This window comes from Amblyomma americanum, chromosome 5, assembly GCF_052857255.1.
Source record: "Amblyomma americanum isolate KBUSLIRL-KWMA chromosome 5, ASM5285725v1, whole genome shotgun sequence".
Lineage (NCBI taxonomy): Eukaryota > Metazoa > Arthropoda > Arachnida > Ixodida > Ixodidae > Amblyomma > Amblyomma americanum.
In genome coordinates this window covers 22,038,952-22,053,016 of record NC_135501.1, presented here as the reverse complement: position 1 = coordinate 22,053,016, position 14,065 = coordinate 22,038,952, and the positions used below count along the sequence as shown (strand labels likewise).

Here is a 14,065-nt window from a genome sequence, read left to right as displayed (position 1 = left end):
TGTCTGCCTTCTGATCTGGGAGTGCTACCGCTTCCGCGTATTTTGAAAGGTGATCGACAAATACTAAAATGTACTTGTTTCCGGAAGTGGTCGTGGGCAATGGGCCCATTATGTCCATACCTGTCCGCTCGAAGGGAGCCGAAACCTCAGGGAACGGCTGAATTGGAGCTGGTCTTCGTCCCTTGGGTGTTTTTCTTTCGAGACAGGAATGACACTTCGCACAGTAGTCTCTAACATCCTGTCGCATGCCACTCCAAAAGTACAAACGCTCCACACGCCTGCGTGTCTTCGCTACGCCAAAATGACCGGCGCATGGCGCATCGTGAAACGCGCGAAGAACCCTTTCTGTCCACGACCGAGGTATGACGACTCTCTCCCAAGCGGTTTTCTCTAATCTCCCTTTCCTGGTTGGCCTCGTGCGCCGACACAGGGTGCCGTCTTTGTCAATGAAATAACCTAGCTGTTCGGGGTGAGACGGTGCGCCCTCTAAGCTTTCGATTATTCGCTTCAGGTCAGGATCTTTGCACTGCTCTGTGCGTAATTCGGCGGGGTCGACTACGGGGACAAACTCATCTATAGCTGCCACGGCAGCTGTGCGGCTGAGTGCATCAGCATTCAGATGTGTCTTTCCTGACTTGTGCTCAACTTCAAAGCAGTATTCCTGCAGGTGTAGATTCCATCTAGCGAGTCGCGAGCTAGGGTCCCTGACACTCATCACCCATTTCAGAGGATGGCAGTCTGTGACTAGCTTGAATTTGCGGCCGTAAAGGTAGCATCTGAAGTGCTTTACTGCCCAGACAACGGCGAGGCACTCCCTTTCAGTAGCTCCGTACTTTTGCTCTGTGGGGCTCAGCTGTCGGCTAGCAAAAGCAACGGGATGTTCTTTGCCCTCGATAACCTGAGATAGCACGGCACCAACTGCGAACTTTGACGCATCTGTGGCCATAACGAAGGGCAAACTAAAATCCGGGTGGCGCAACAGCGGTGCACTCATTAGCTTCCTTTTCAGGGCTCCAAAAGCATTCTCCGCGTTTTCGTCCCAGCGAAAGGCGACATTTTTGGCTGTTAAGGCGGTGAGCGGCTTAGCGAGCTTGGCGAACTCCTCTATGTGCCTTCGGTAGTAACCGATCAGGCCGAGAAACTGCCGGACCTGGCGGACGCTAGTCGGGGATGGAAAATCCGAGACACACCTTAGTTTCTCAGGGTCCGGTCGCACGCCGTCAGCTGAAACAACGTGCCCGAGGTATTTCACCTCGTTTTTGAGGAATTGGCACTTAGAGGGCTTCAGCTTGAGACCCGCTGCTCTTAGTCGCACCAAAACCTGCTCAATATCGCGCAAATGGTTATCAAAACTGTCACTGTATATGATAATGTCATCCATATACACGAAGCACAGCCTTCCCAGAAGACCTGCCAGGATAACATCAGCGGTTCTCTGCCAGACAGCAGGGCTGTTGGCCAGACCCATCGGCATTCTTTTCTATTCATAGTGCCCTGAGGGCGTGTTGAATGCCGTTTTCTCGGCATCTGCCGGATCCATTGCTATCTGCCAGAATCCCGCCGCCATGTCCACTACCGTGAAGTACCTGGCAGAGCCCAGCTGAGAAAGCGTCTCCTGTATATTGGGGATGTGGTATGGATCGATGCGAGTTACGGCATTTAGTTTGCGGTAGTCCACTACCAATCGATACGAGCCATCTGGCTTTTCCACCAATAGTGCTGGTGCTCCCCAGGGTGACTTTGAGTGTTCGACAATGCCGCGATCAATCAGGTCCTGCACCTGCCGCTCCATCTCCTCACGTTGGGAGTAAGGAATCCTGTACGCACGCTGGTAAACTGGCGATGAAGTGCCGGTTTCTATCCTGTGCTTTATAACGCCACAGCAGCCCAAATCCAGGTTGGACGCGGCGAATACCTCCGAGTAGTCGTTCAGCAAACCAGCCAGAGCCTCCCTCTCCCTGGAATTTACGTGAGAAAGATCGAACGACACCTTTGGAGCAGCCGAAGGACTAGCATGCTCTACAGTTGCGAGTACCGTATCGGATGGCTCACGTTGCTCTATCGCAGAGGTGAAGAAAGCCAATGTTTTGTTCTTGGGAAGGCTCAGTGGCTGCTGGCTACAGTTAACCACGCGTAGGGGCACTCTGTGGGCGTCATTAACTGTCACGAGGCACGCGGCTGCCTTCAGGCCATTGCTGAGAGAGTCGACCGGCTCAAGCACTCCCACGGCGCCGCTCTCTACATCTGAAGGCACAAACGCGTACAAAATGTGCTCCGACCAAGGAAGGACGACCGCCTCCTCGACCAGCCGGACGGCAACCCGCGAATATACCTTCTCCAATGATCCCACACCGGTCGTCACTCAAAGAGCATGGCTGGGTAATTGATGATGCCGCTGTCACGGGTCTCCGTCTGCGCCGCGCCGTCGAACGTGGATCCTCGTAGCATACACGGAATGTCACACTATTCACCGCCTGTTTACAGGAGGTATTCCGAGCCATGAATAGAAAACAGTTATGAATTAGAGTAAATGGATAATACCTAAATAATCTGCGATTCGCTGATGACATTGCCTTGCTGAGTCACTCAGGAGGTGAACTGCAAATCACGATCGATGAGTTAGACAGGCAGAGCAGAACGCTGGGTCTTAAAATTAACATGCAGAAAACCAAGGTTATGTTCAACAGTCTAGCAAGGGAACAGTACTTTACAATTGGCAGTGAGAGCCTGGAAGCTGTAAAAAAAAGCGTCTACTTAGGGCAGGTAGTGACAGCTGATCCGGATCATGAGAGGGAGGGAGAGAGAGAGAAAACTTTATTGGGAATATATATTGAGGAAGTATGAGAGGGCCCTGAAGGGACCCTCCCTTACAAACACTAGGTGGGCTCCTCGTTACAGGAGCCCATTGGCCTCCAGGGCTGCTCGGGCTCGGACGACTAGGGCCTTTTGGCTCGTTAGGTCGGAGCAGTTGAGCAGGGCTGCCTCCCAGTCCTCCGGGGTGGGGTTGGGTTTGGGGTCTAGGTTCGGGGTTGACTGCCATGCCCACACCATGTGGTATATATCCGAGGACTTCTCCTCACAGTGTGGGCATTTTCCCGTGCAAGCGGGATCAAAGAATTTCAGAACAGCCGGGCACAGCAGAGTTTCGGTGAAGAGACGGAGGAGAATGTGTTCCTCCGTCTTAGTGAGGTCCTTGCATGGCTTGGGAAAGATTGAGTGTTCAGATTGGTAAAGTTGTGTTATTTCCTTAAAGGTAAAAACGGGCTTGGGATGGGGATCCGCTGCGGTAGGGTTAGAAGGCGTTGTTACCCGGAGAGTGAGCGCGCGGGCGGAGGCATCTGCCATTTCATTGCCTTCGAGTCCTAGATGAGCGGGAGCCCATACTATCGTTCGGGGAGCGCGGGCCCCTGGATAGTCACTGTTTTGAAGAATGCGGTAAGCTAGGAAATGAATGTACTGTTCAATGTTTTTACAGGCCCCTCTCGAGTCAGTAATGATGACCCGCGAATCCCGTTCTGCGGCGGCTAGCGCGATAGCGACCTCCTCCGCATGTGTTATGTTTTGAGCTCGGAACGTAAGTCCGTTCACCGTAGCTTTCTTGTGTACGACTGCGGCCGTGTACCACCCCCGACGGTGGGGGCCGGAGGCGTCCACGTAAAAGACTCCGTGTTTGTCACCGTAGTGGTAGGCTAGAGATTCCGCCCGCGCGAGGCGTCTGCCACTATGGTCTTCCTTTGACATTTTGGCCCGGAGAGGTCGCACGTTCAGGGCGAGTCTCCAAATCTCGGGGACACTTGCGCGCTCATCCACGAGTGTTGTGTGATGGCGAACGTGCCGTCGGGCTAGTAGGCGGCGACCCGATGACATTTTCGAGAGTCTAGTGTATTGGTTGGTCAAGTGGGCTTCCCGAAGCTCGGCGAATGTGTTAACCATCCCCAGGCCCATGAGGCGTTGGTTAGCCGCGTTTGCCGGGAGGTTCAGGGCACACTTGTACATTTTTCTGAGGATTACCTCGAGGGCATTTTCGTCAGATTTCCGAAGCTGAAGGTAGGGGGTCGAGTAGAGGACTCTACTGGTTACGAAGGCATGCGCCAGCCGCAAGGTGTCTTTGCATCGTATCCCCCCGCGTTTGTTAGAGACCCGGCGGACCATTCGGCCTACCTGAGTTCCTACCTTGCGCAGTCTGGCTAGTGCTGTTTCAACTCGTCTATGTTTGTGGATGAAAAGACCAAGTACTCTGATCTCGTCATGTTCGGCTTCGTCGTGTTCGTCATGAGAGGGAGATAACGAGAAGGAAAAGAATGGGATGGAGCCCATATGGCAGGTTCTCTCATATCATGAGTGGCAGTTTACCAATTTCCCTCAAGAGAAAGGTGTGCAACAGCTGCATCTTACCGATACTCACCTACGGGGCAGAAACGTAAAGGCTAACGAAAAGGGTTCAACTTAAGTTAAGGACAACACAGCGAGCCATGGAAAGAAAAATGATAGGTGTGACGTTAAGAGACCGGAAGCGGGCAGAGTGGGTGAGGGAACAAACGCGGGTTAAGGACATCCTAGTCGAAATCAAGAGGAAGAAATGGGCTTGGGTAGGACATGTAATGTGAAGGCAAGATAACCGCTGGTCCTTAAGGGTAACAAAGTGGATTCCAAGAAAAAGTAAGTGTAGCAGGTAGCGGCAGAAAGTTAGGTGGGCGGATGATATTAAGAAGTTTACAGGCAAAGGGTGGATGCAGCTGGCAAAGGACAGGGTTAATTGGAAGAACATGGGAGAGGCCTTTGCCCTGTAGTGGGTGCAGTAAGGTTGATGATGATGATCATGATGACTGAGTGCTTTGCGTCCGAGGCCATGGATCCTCCGGACACGTCGCTGGATCGCATCGATATTAGCTCCGGGCTTTCAGAGACTCAACAGCGCGACCTCCTCGCCCTACTACTCCAGTACAAAACCTGCTTCGCATCCTCCTCGAAAGTGCGGCAAACGACGATCACGGAGCATCGGATCATCACTTCCGATGACGCTCGCCCGGTACGACAGCAGCCGTACCGCATTTCCCCGAAGGAACGCGACGCTATCCAAACGCAGGTGACGGAGATGCTTACAGACGACATTATTCAGCCCTCTAAGAGCCCGTGGTCGTCGCCCATCGTGCTTGTTAAGAATAAGGATGGGACACTGCGCCTTTGCGTGTATTACCGTAAGCTAAACGCCATAACGAAAAAGGACGTCTATCCGCTTCCCCGCTTCGACGACTCGCTCGACAGACTTCGCCGCGCCAAGTATTTTTCGTCGATCGACCTAAAGACCGGATATTGGCAGATTGAGGTTGATGAACGTGACCGCGAAAAACGGCCTTCATCACACCCGACAGCATATATGAATTTAAGGTGTTGTCCTTCGGCCTTTGCTCTGCGCCAGTGACGTTTCAGCGCATGATGGATACTGTCCTGGCTGGCCTCTAATGGCAAGCCTGTTTAGTTTACCTAGATGACCTGGTCGTATTCTCAGAAACCTTCGACCAACACCTTGAATGCCTGCGGACCGTGTTGATTGCCCTGCGGTTGGCCGACTTGACACTTAAACCCGAGAAATGCCACTTTGGCTACATAGAGCTCAAGTATCTCGACCATGTTGTGAGCGCCGATGGCATACGATCCGATCCCGAGAAAACTGCCGCCGTAGTCAAGTTTCCCCGTCCTACTAGAAATAAAACGGTCAAGCGCTTCTTGGGTTTGTGCGCCTACTATCGTAGTTTCATCGCCGACTTCTACAATACGCGAAGATACACCGTTCGTCTGGACTGCCGAGCAACAGGCTGCTTTCACAGAGCGGCGCCGACGGCTGCACCCTACCCCTGTGCTGGCTCACTTCGATGAGGAGGCTGTTACCGAGATACACACCGACGCTAGCAACATCGGGCTTGGTGTCGTCCTCATTCAACATCAATAAGGCGTGGAACGTGTGATCGCGTATGCGAGTCGCACACTCTCGCGCACCGAAATCAACTACTCCACCTCGGAAAAGGAGTGCCTCGCTGTCGTCTGGGCCACGATGAAATTTCGGCCTTATATCCATGGTCGTCATTTTAAAGCGGTCACCGTCCACCATTCCTTGTGCTGGCTTATTACCAATCTCCGGGACCCATCAGGCCGCCTAGCACGCTGGAGCCTTCGCCTTCAAGAATTTGATTACACAATTGCTCATAAGTACGGACGCAAACACGAAGACGCCGACACGCTCTCAAGCGCACCCGTCGAGAAAGCTGATGGCAGCGCAGAGGATGACAATCGTTTCCTAGGTGTGATCAGTAGTTAGGACTTAGTGGCAAAGCAGCGTGCTGACGCTGACCTGCGGTCTGTCATGGATCACCTGGAAGGCCAAGCTTCCAACGTACCTCGACACTTTTCCCGCCACTTGTCCTCTTTTTGCATTCGCAATGACGTACTGTTGAAGAAAAACTCCAGCAACGGTGACCGGCCCTACCTCCTAGTAGTGCCATCAGACCTCCGCGACGACATCCTTTCGGCGTGTCATGATGAGCCCACCTCTAGTCATTTGGGATTTGCACGCACGCTCGCTCGAGTGCGTCAGGGCTATTATTGGCCTAAACTTGCAAATACCATCCGCCGCTACGTAAGAGGTTGCTGTGAGTGCCAGCGTTGTAAGTCCGCACCGCTAAAGCCCGCAGGTTTGCTACAACCAATTGCGCCACCTCGCACACCTTTTGACCAAGTCAGCATAGATCTTCTGGGCCCTTTCAATGTGTCGTCTTCTGGCAATAAGTGAATTATAGTTGCGACTGATTATTTGACGCGCTTTGCGGAAACCCAGTCGCTGCCGCGCAGTACATCCTCTTAAATCTTACGCTTTTTCATACACCGCATTGTTTTCCGACATGGCGCCCCGTCCTCCGTCATCACCGGTAGGGGCACGGCGTTTACAGCGCAGCTCATGTACGAGGTGTTCCAGCTGAGTCACATGAACCACCGCAAGACAACTGCATACCACCCGCAGTCAAACGGGCTCACGGAGCGCCTCAACAAAACCTTAGCAGACATGCTCGCAGTGTACGTCGACATACAGCACAAGACTTGGGAAGAGATGCTCCCATATGAGACGTTTGCCTACAACATGGCGATACAGGAAACGACTCGATTTACGCCGTTTTGCCTCGTCTACGGGCGTGATGTCCAAACGATGATCGAGGCCATGCTTCGTGCCCCCCTGACGACCAGGCGCTCACGCCAGACGCCGAGGAATTTACCTGGCACGCAGAGGAAGCCCCCTAACTAGCCCGTATGCACATCCTTTGGTAGTAAGCAACGGATGCAGAACGCTACAACCAACGACATCGCCACGTCGAGTACCACCCCGACGACAAAGTGTGGGTATGGACCCGGGTACGTCGCCCCGGCCTGTCGGAGAAGCTCCTGAGCCGCTACTTTGGACCGTACACAGTGTTGCGACGCATCACGGGTGTGACGTACGAAGTCCTCCCCGATGGCACTCTGCCGGGGCTTACTTTCGGGAATGCGGTTCTATGCTTAAGGGCTGAAGTTCAGTCGCGATTAGAAGTAAATCAGAGAACTGTTGGAAGATTAGCACTAGGTGTCCATGGGAAAACCACAAACGAGGCTGTACAGGGGGATATGGGCTGGACAGCGTTCGAAGCACGGGAAGCTCAGAGTAAAGTACTATACGAAGAACGCCTGAGGAAATTGGACGATAACAGGTGGGCAGCTAAGGTATTTAAATACCTGTACAGAAAGAGCGTTGACAGACAGTGGCGGAAACGAACTAGAAAGTTGGCCAGTAAGTTTGCCAGAGACGAGGAAGGAGAAAGAAAGAGCATTAAACGACAGGTTAAAAACGTCGTAGGTAAAAATTGGATAGATTCAATGGAAAAGAAGCATAGTGTAGAACTATATCGATGCTGGAAAAGGCAGATCAGGAAGGAAATGTTTTATGATAACTCAAGAGGCAGTGCCCTCCTCTTTGAAGCTAGGTCAGGGTGTCTTAAAACGCGCAGCTACAAAAAGAAATTTAACGAAGATGGCACATGTGTTGTGTGTGGTAAATCTGTAGAAACAATAGAACACCTCATTTTAAAATGTGATGGTATCCATCCCGATGTCGATGCAGGCACAGTTAATCTTCCTGAGGCCTTGGGGTTTAGAAATAACAATAGTCATGTAAATAAATCTGCGGTGGAAATTAGCAAAAATCGATTGGAGGATTGGTGGCTTAAAAGCAGAGAGGTGACATAAGTTTTAAAGTGTAGGAAGACATATTTTAAAGAAAATGGCGAATTTTATTAACAACTTACAGCAGAGCTAAACAAAAATAAAGGAAAAAACTCAGCATGGTGGCAACTACTGCTGCCCCGTTTCATAGGGGACGCTCCTACCTTCCATCTAGTGAGACGCGCGTGCTCTTGGCAGCTGGGACACTGCTTGATTCCTTGCGGCCTGTGCCTAGCCTTCTTTGATTCCGCAACCATTCTGTGAATATATATATATATATATATATATATATATATATATATATACATACCGTCTGAGTGAGTACCGAAACTAGTGCCACCTGGGTTCGCCATTGGTGACAGAATTGTGGCCCACCCGTTTGGCGCAGAGAGTTCTGAATGGTGACGAATGCATCGGCACGATTCGGCGCAAAAAGGTGTTAGTCGAGTTGAAGCCTGGTATGTGTGAGGGATTCGTACAGATGACCTTTGGTTCTCAAAACCGTAAAGGGGGCGACCCTGGGAGGGCCATGCGGACGAATCAGTGGTCGCAGAAATATGCGGGGGGTATCAAACGAATTGTCGTGTTGTGATGTACGCTTTCGTATTAGCTAACTTGGCTAACGCTCTTAATTTGATATCGCTTTCGCGAATCGTTCTTTAATTTTTTCTATTAGGAATTCTATGTATTAGTTTGGTAGTTTGGTGGACTGTCCATTTGGGTTTATTGATAGTGCGTGGGTTGCCCGAGTTCGTTTGCAGCGTGATCACTAGGATACTAATCTCCTGGACCTCTATGATTTCCACGCCTTGTATAATCACAGGCCTCGAATGCTCTCCTGAAAACTCGGAGGTTGTGGGCATCCACAAACACAAATTAAACGAGTGTAGTCGCGAAAACTGGCGCCACATTGCCATTTGGGGTATACCTAGACTAAACGACATGTACTATACGATTTTATGAAATGGCGGTGCTCGGCTTGCTTTGTGCGTACCACGGCTGCTTGATGACCCCACTCTATTTTTAGGTGACAGCGTTAAAGGCCTTGTTGTCCAGAAAATACGGTGTCGGCGTTGTGAGCGAAAAATCATCAGGAAGACATAGAAACGATAGAACATATTTTTACTCAGTTTAAGGCCATCTGGCACTCATTTTATAGGGCCAAGGCCACGCACCCTTTGCAAGATGAGAGGAGAAAACGTTCTGGAAAAAATAAAGTTCAGCGGCTTTATTGGGACAGGAATGCTTAAAGGCAGTATATTAGGCTTTCTGCTTTCTGTTCAAATTGATTTAACCATCTGTTGGAACATCCTGTTGTTTCACTCACATGTTATGGTGAATACACCGCTATTTTTGTGCAGGAAAGAATGGAATGCTTATCGAAAAAAAATAGCTGAGAAAGTGTTGCCTTATTTTCTAAAATAGTCTAATATGAACTCCTTTTAAAATAAACACTGCCAAGACAAAAGCTTTGCTTTATCAGCCTAAATACAAAACTTCACATTCAACAAAAACATATCTTACGAGAGAAAAATGCGCTTAGGCGGTAAAATGAAAAAAAAAACTGGCTGGAGCGTTCAGCTAAAGACTTCGGATGGTCTCGTTAAAGAAATGCATGACAGGACACAATCGCAGCACCCTTCCGCAATTCACAAAACAGTTGGAGAGCTGAACTACAAAACTATGGGGTATGGTCGATTACATCAAAACACAGTCAGCTCTAAACAAAATTTCTCAATCAAATCACACAAACTTCTTCATTCCTACATTTCCATGAAAATTTGCAAAATATGTTTTAAAGACGTCGAAAAATATTTTTTTGTTCCTTCATTTGCGACTTAGTTTCACACATGGGCTCTGTTAATTATTTTCTAGGTGTTTCTTGCCGTAGGTATTATGACAAGGTGGTAAGTAAAATTGATTGTTAGTTGCAGCTCTTATTTGTTTCATTGGCAATCTAAATAAACTAAGGGGCAGATGTTGTTTGATCTTATTGTAGTATTTACTATTTCAGCTATCTTGTGTTTATATGCCAGTGATACTGGTAGTATTCGAAGCTGCTGAAAAAGTGGCCTTGTGGGATAGGGACTGTTTTAAGTTATTTTACGAATAGAACATTTTTGAAGGCAAGAAACAGGATCTAGATATGTTTGATATGTATTGTTCCATCGTTCCAGGCAATAGGATAATTGGCTGTGCACAACAGCGAAATACATAATGCGTTAAATTGGAAGACCAAAGCTGTCCCTTAGTAAAACATGACAACCATAGGCTGGTTTGGAACAGACATTATTAATTTGTTCTTTCCGGTGCATATAAGACGTGAACAGGACATAGTTGGTGCTATGTGTTCGTAACTTATATTCTTTCTGCGTGAGTGAAACATGGTATACTTTATTTTCTGAGCATTAAGAGTTATCTGATTACTTTTAAACCACTGTGAAACTGCGCTAAGTTCTTCATTATTTTGAATTGTAGTTCTTCTAAATTATCGCCTGTAAAAATAACGCAGTGTCATCGCCATATATTATACATTTTGCATGTTTCACCGTTGATGGAATATCATTAATGCACGGGGAAAAAATTAGCAGTGCCCTAGGTCAGCTATGCCAGGATATACGTAGCGAGAGCTGCAGTTCCACCCTGGTCTAATCGCGTGGCCAGTTTTACGACGAGCCTATACACCCTCCTCTTCAGTTTTTGTCGATGATGATGTTGTTGCCATTGCCTCATCTTGACCTTCTTGTGAAGGAACCATGCGAGCTGCTACGCGCCGCTTGTTACGCTATGCCTCTTGGCGTCTCCGCTTCGCAAGACGTTCTTCTCTTTGCTCAGGCGTCTCCGCCGCTCGTTTAGCCTTGTGATGTTCGTTCCTTCTGTGAAGAGCGGCCAAGGGCCAGACGACGACTTCTGAGTCCGAAGAATTGATCTTCTCCTGAGGATGCAGCCGCATAGCGGTGGCTGGAGTCTCCTTTTCGTCGCCCAAACGAAGCGATTGTGATACACCGAGTCGTATCACCTCAGCTTTTATACACATTGCGGCACATACGCAGTTTATCCACACGACCCCACTCGCAGCCGCGGCGGCGGCCGAGCTCTGACGTCATGCGCCGCGCACCTGCTGCCCTTCTCCGTTTGCCGCGCATGCGCATTAACGCGCGGCGCCGGCGGGCGTAGTCGGCCGGCGCGGCTCTTCGCGCGGCGGAGGCGGCGGACTCTGACGTCATGCGCAACGCACCTGCTGCTCCTCTCTGGTTTTGCGCATGCGCACTATCGGCCTCCCAGGCTCACGACTGGGTAGCGTAGTGTAGCTCTCGCTACAAAAACAGCGGCCCATGCACAGAACCCTGTGGCATACCTAGATTAATGCGATTGTGGTAGTGAGGTTGAATTTTTTACAACAACCTATTGTTTCCTTCCTCAAAAATAACTCTTAAATAGATCATAAATTTGCCTTCTTAGACCATATGTTTCCATTTTGTGCTGCAGTATTGTGTGATCAACCGCATCGAACGCTTTTGACATGTCTAAGTGCACTACTATGGCTAGATTGTTATTATGAAGTTGTCACGGATCTCTCCGGAGAACACTCCGACTGAATGAATGGACTAGGCGACGGGTGTACCCACACAAACGCACATTTAATACACCCTACGTTCCACACACACTAGAACACAAAACTAACAAAACTAACACAAAGCACAAAGACTATAAATGCACACTACTACCAGCGTCCACTACTAGCGTTCTACTATTCGTGGTCGGCGTTCATGCCCATGGTTGGTTCGGTGCGGCTGCGGCGTTGTATGGATCCCGTAGGCGGCGTCGAGGCGGCGTCCGCCGTGCTTGGGCTGGCGTCGCTGGCGGTGTTCGACGTGCTCGGGCTGGCGTCGCTGGCTGCGTCGTACAAGCTCCAGGTCCAAGCGCCCGTGGAGATGATGCCGGTGTTGGCTTTGTTGGCGGCGTCGCTGGCTGCGTCGTATAAGCTCCAGGTCCAAGCGCCCGTGGAGATGATGCCGGTGTTGTTGGCGTTGGGGGCACCACCCGGATGGGTTGCAACAGCGCTGGAGACACCACTGGTCGTAGCAGGTGGTAGCGTCCTCTGTTGACTCTCCGGAACGGGCTCAGGCACGGAAGGAAGTCCACGATGCGATGTCGTAGAACGCGAGCTCACCGGAGCAGTAGCCGGCGTCGCTCTCTTCAAGCCGATGTGTCCCTGACCTGCCGGAGCCTCCGCTTCTCTGCTGTCCCCCCCCCCCCCCGTGCCTCGCTCTCACTTTTATAGCCTCGGTGTTAGTCCACGTAAGCCCTGTCGTCGTCTTCTCTTCTCCACCAATCATCTCTCTCCACCTCGCCGAATGCTTCTTCCCCTTCTTTATTCTTCGGTTAATTCGCGTCGTCTTCTTCACACCTTTTTCGTTTAAAATTTAATTTAGGCTCCTTCATATATGTGACAAGGGCCTCTCTCTCAAGAATTTTTCCATGAAAAACTGCTCACGTCATCCTCATCTTCCAACCATCTAGTCAACCATCTATCTTCTGTAACGATTCTGGACAAAGCACACAACACACCGCAGAGGTCCAGCACACACCAAACGCACACCACGAACACAGCACATCAAATTGCGTTGTCAGAACACTAACAAACCACTGCCACTGTCCGTACATAGTCCTTAATAAACATGTTCGTGTCCACAACACACTCCCTTATATGATCACAACACCAACAATAGCAACAACAACAAGGTAAATCCCAGAGACACATTAGCACAGCAACATATATCCCAGAGACACCCAGAGCTGACCAGTTAGCTCTATCTCTATACAAATCTAATTTGTGACATATGACCTCAATTTGGCTTGGCCCATCCCAAAACATCTCCCCGTTGATTTGGAGTAGAGCTGTAATCCTCTGTGTGCATTCAAATTGGGCTTCTTCAGTACCTTATCCCCTCCTGCGTTTTTCTTCCCACTGAACGTGGACACCTCGGCAGCTTCACCTGTCTCCTCGGCCACTACCGAACAGGCTGCCCTGGGGGCGTACCGCCGTACTGGACCTCGTTCTTCATATTTCTTCAACATATTAACATGGAAAACCCTCTTAATGCCATCTATCAATACCTCATAATCGATATCCTTTTTCTTCCGCGTCACAAGGTACGGGCCCTTCGATTGCATCATTAACTTATCATGATCCATGGGTAGCAACCCAAGAACCCTGTCGCCCGGATTCAGATATTTTTGAATGGCTTTCTTTTCATAACATTCCTTGTGGCGTTCACGTGCCTTTTCCAGCCTTTGATGTGCAAGCCTGCAAGTTTCCTTCAACCTATCCCGCAACTCAAACACGTATGTGTATGTTGGCTTAAGATCACATGCAATCTCTTTATTAGCCCAAAGCTCCTTGAGTATTGCAAGTGGAGTAACGGTTCTCCCATACAACATCTCGAAGGGCGAGAAACCAAGACTCGTCTGTGGTACTTCGCGGTAAGCGAACAAGAGAGCTGGGAGATATCTATCCCAATCAGTAGGTCTCTCCTGGCACATTTTCTTGATCATATTTTTGAGGGTGCCATTGAACCGCTCTACAAGCCCATTACTCATGGGATGGTAAGGCGACGTGAGTAACTGCCTCACTGACAAAGGGCGGTTAACCTCCCTCATTAGCTCGGATGTGAAGTTCGAGCCCCGGTCACTCATAACTTACATCGGGAACCCATAACGCGAAAACATTTCCACAAGACCTTCCGTCACTTGGATACTGTCAATAGTTCTCAGTGGAATAGCGTCAGGATAACGAGTGGCCACGTCAACTAGAGTA

General features: G+C 49.8%; 2 protein-coding genes across 2 annotated transcripts in view; one reads left to right on the top strand and one right to left on the bottom strand.

The window, feature by feature from the left end:
* LOC144134595 (pecanex-like protein 4) overlaps positions 1-14,065 on the top strand; it is a 155,830-nt gene that overhangs the window by 68,858 nt on the left and 72,907 nt on the right. The gene's annotated exons all lie outside the window — the stretch shown is intronic.
* On the bottom strand, positions 2,893-3,741 carry LOC144134941 (uncharacterized). Its single transcript, XM_077667736.1, has one exon. The coding sequence runs from the start codon at positions 3,739-3,741 to the stop codon at positions 2,893-2,895; it is 849 nt and encodes a 282-aa protein (XP_077523862.1).

Coding starts and splice junctions, on each gene's coding strand:
- LOC144134941 (XM_077667736.1), bottom strand. CDS start 3,741: ATGTCAAAGGAAGACCATAGTGGCAGACGCCTCGCGCGGGCGGAATCT.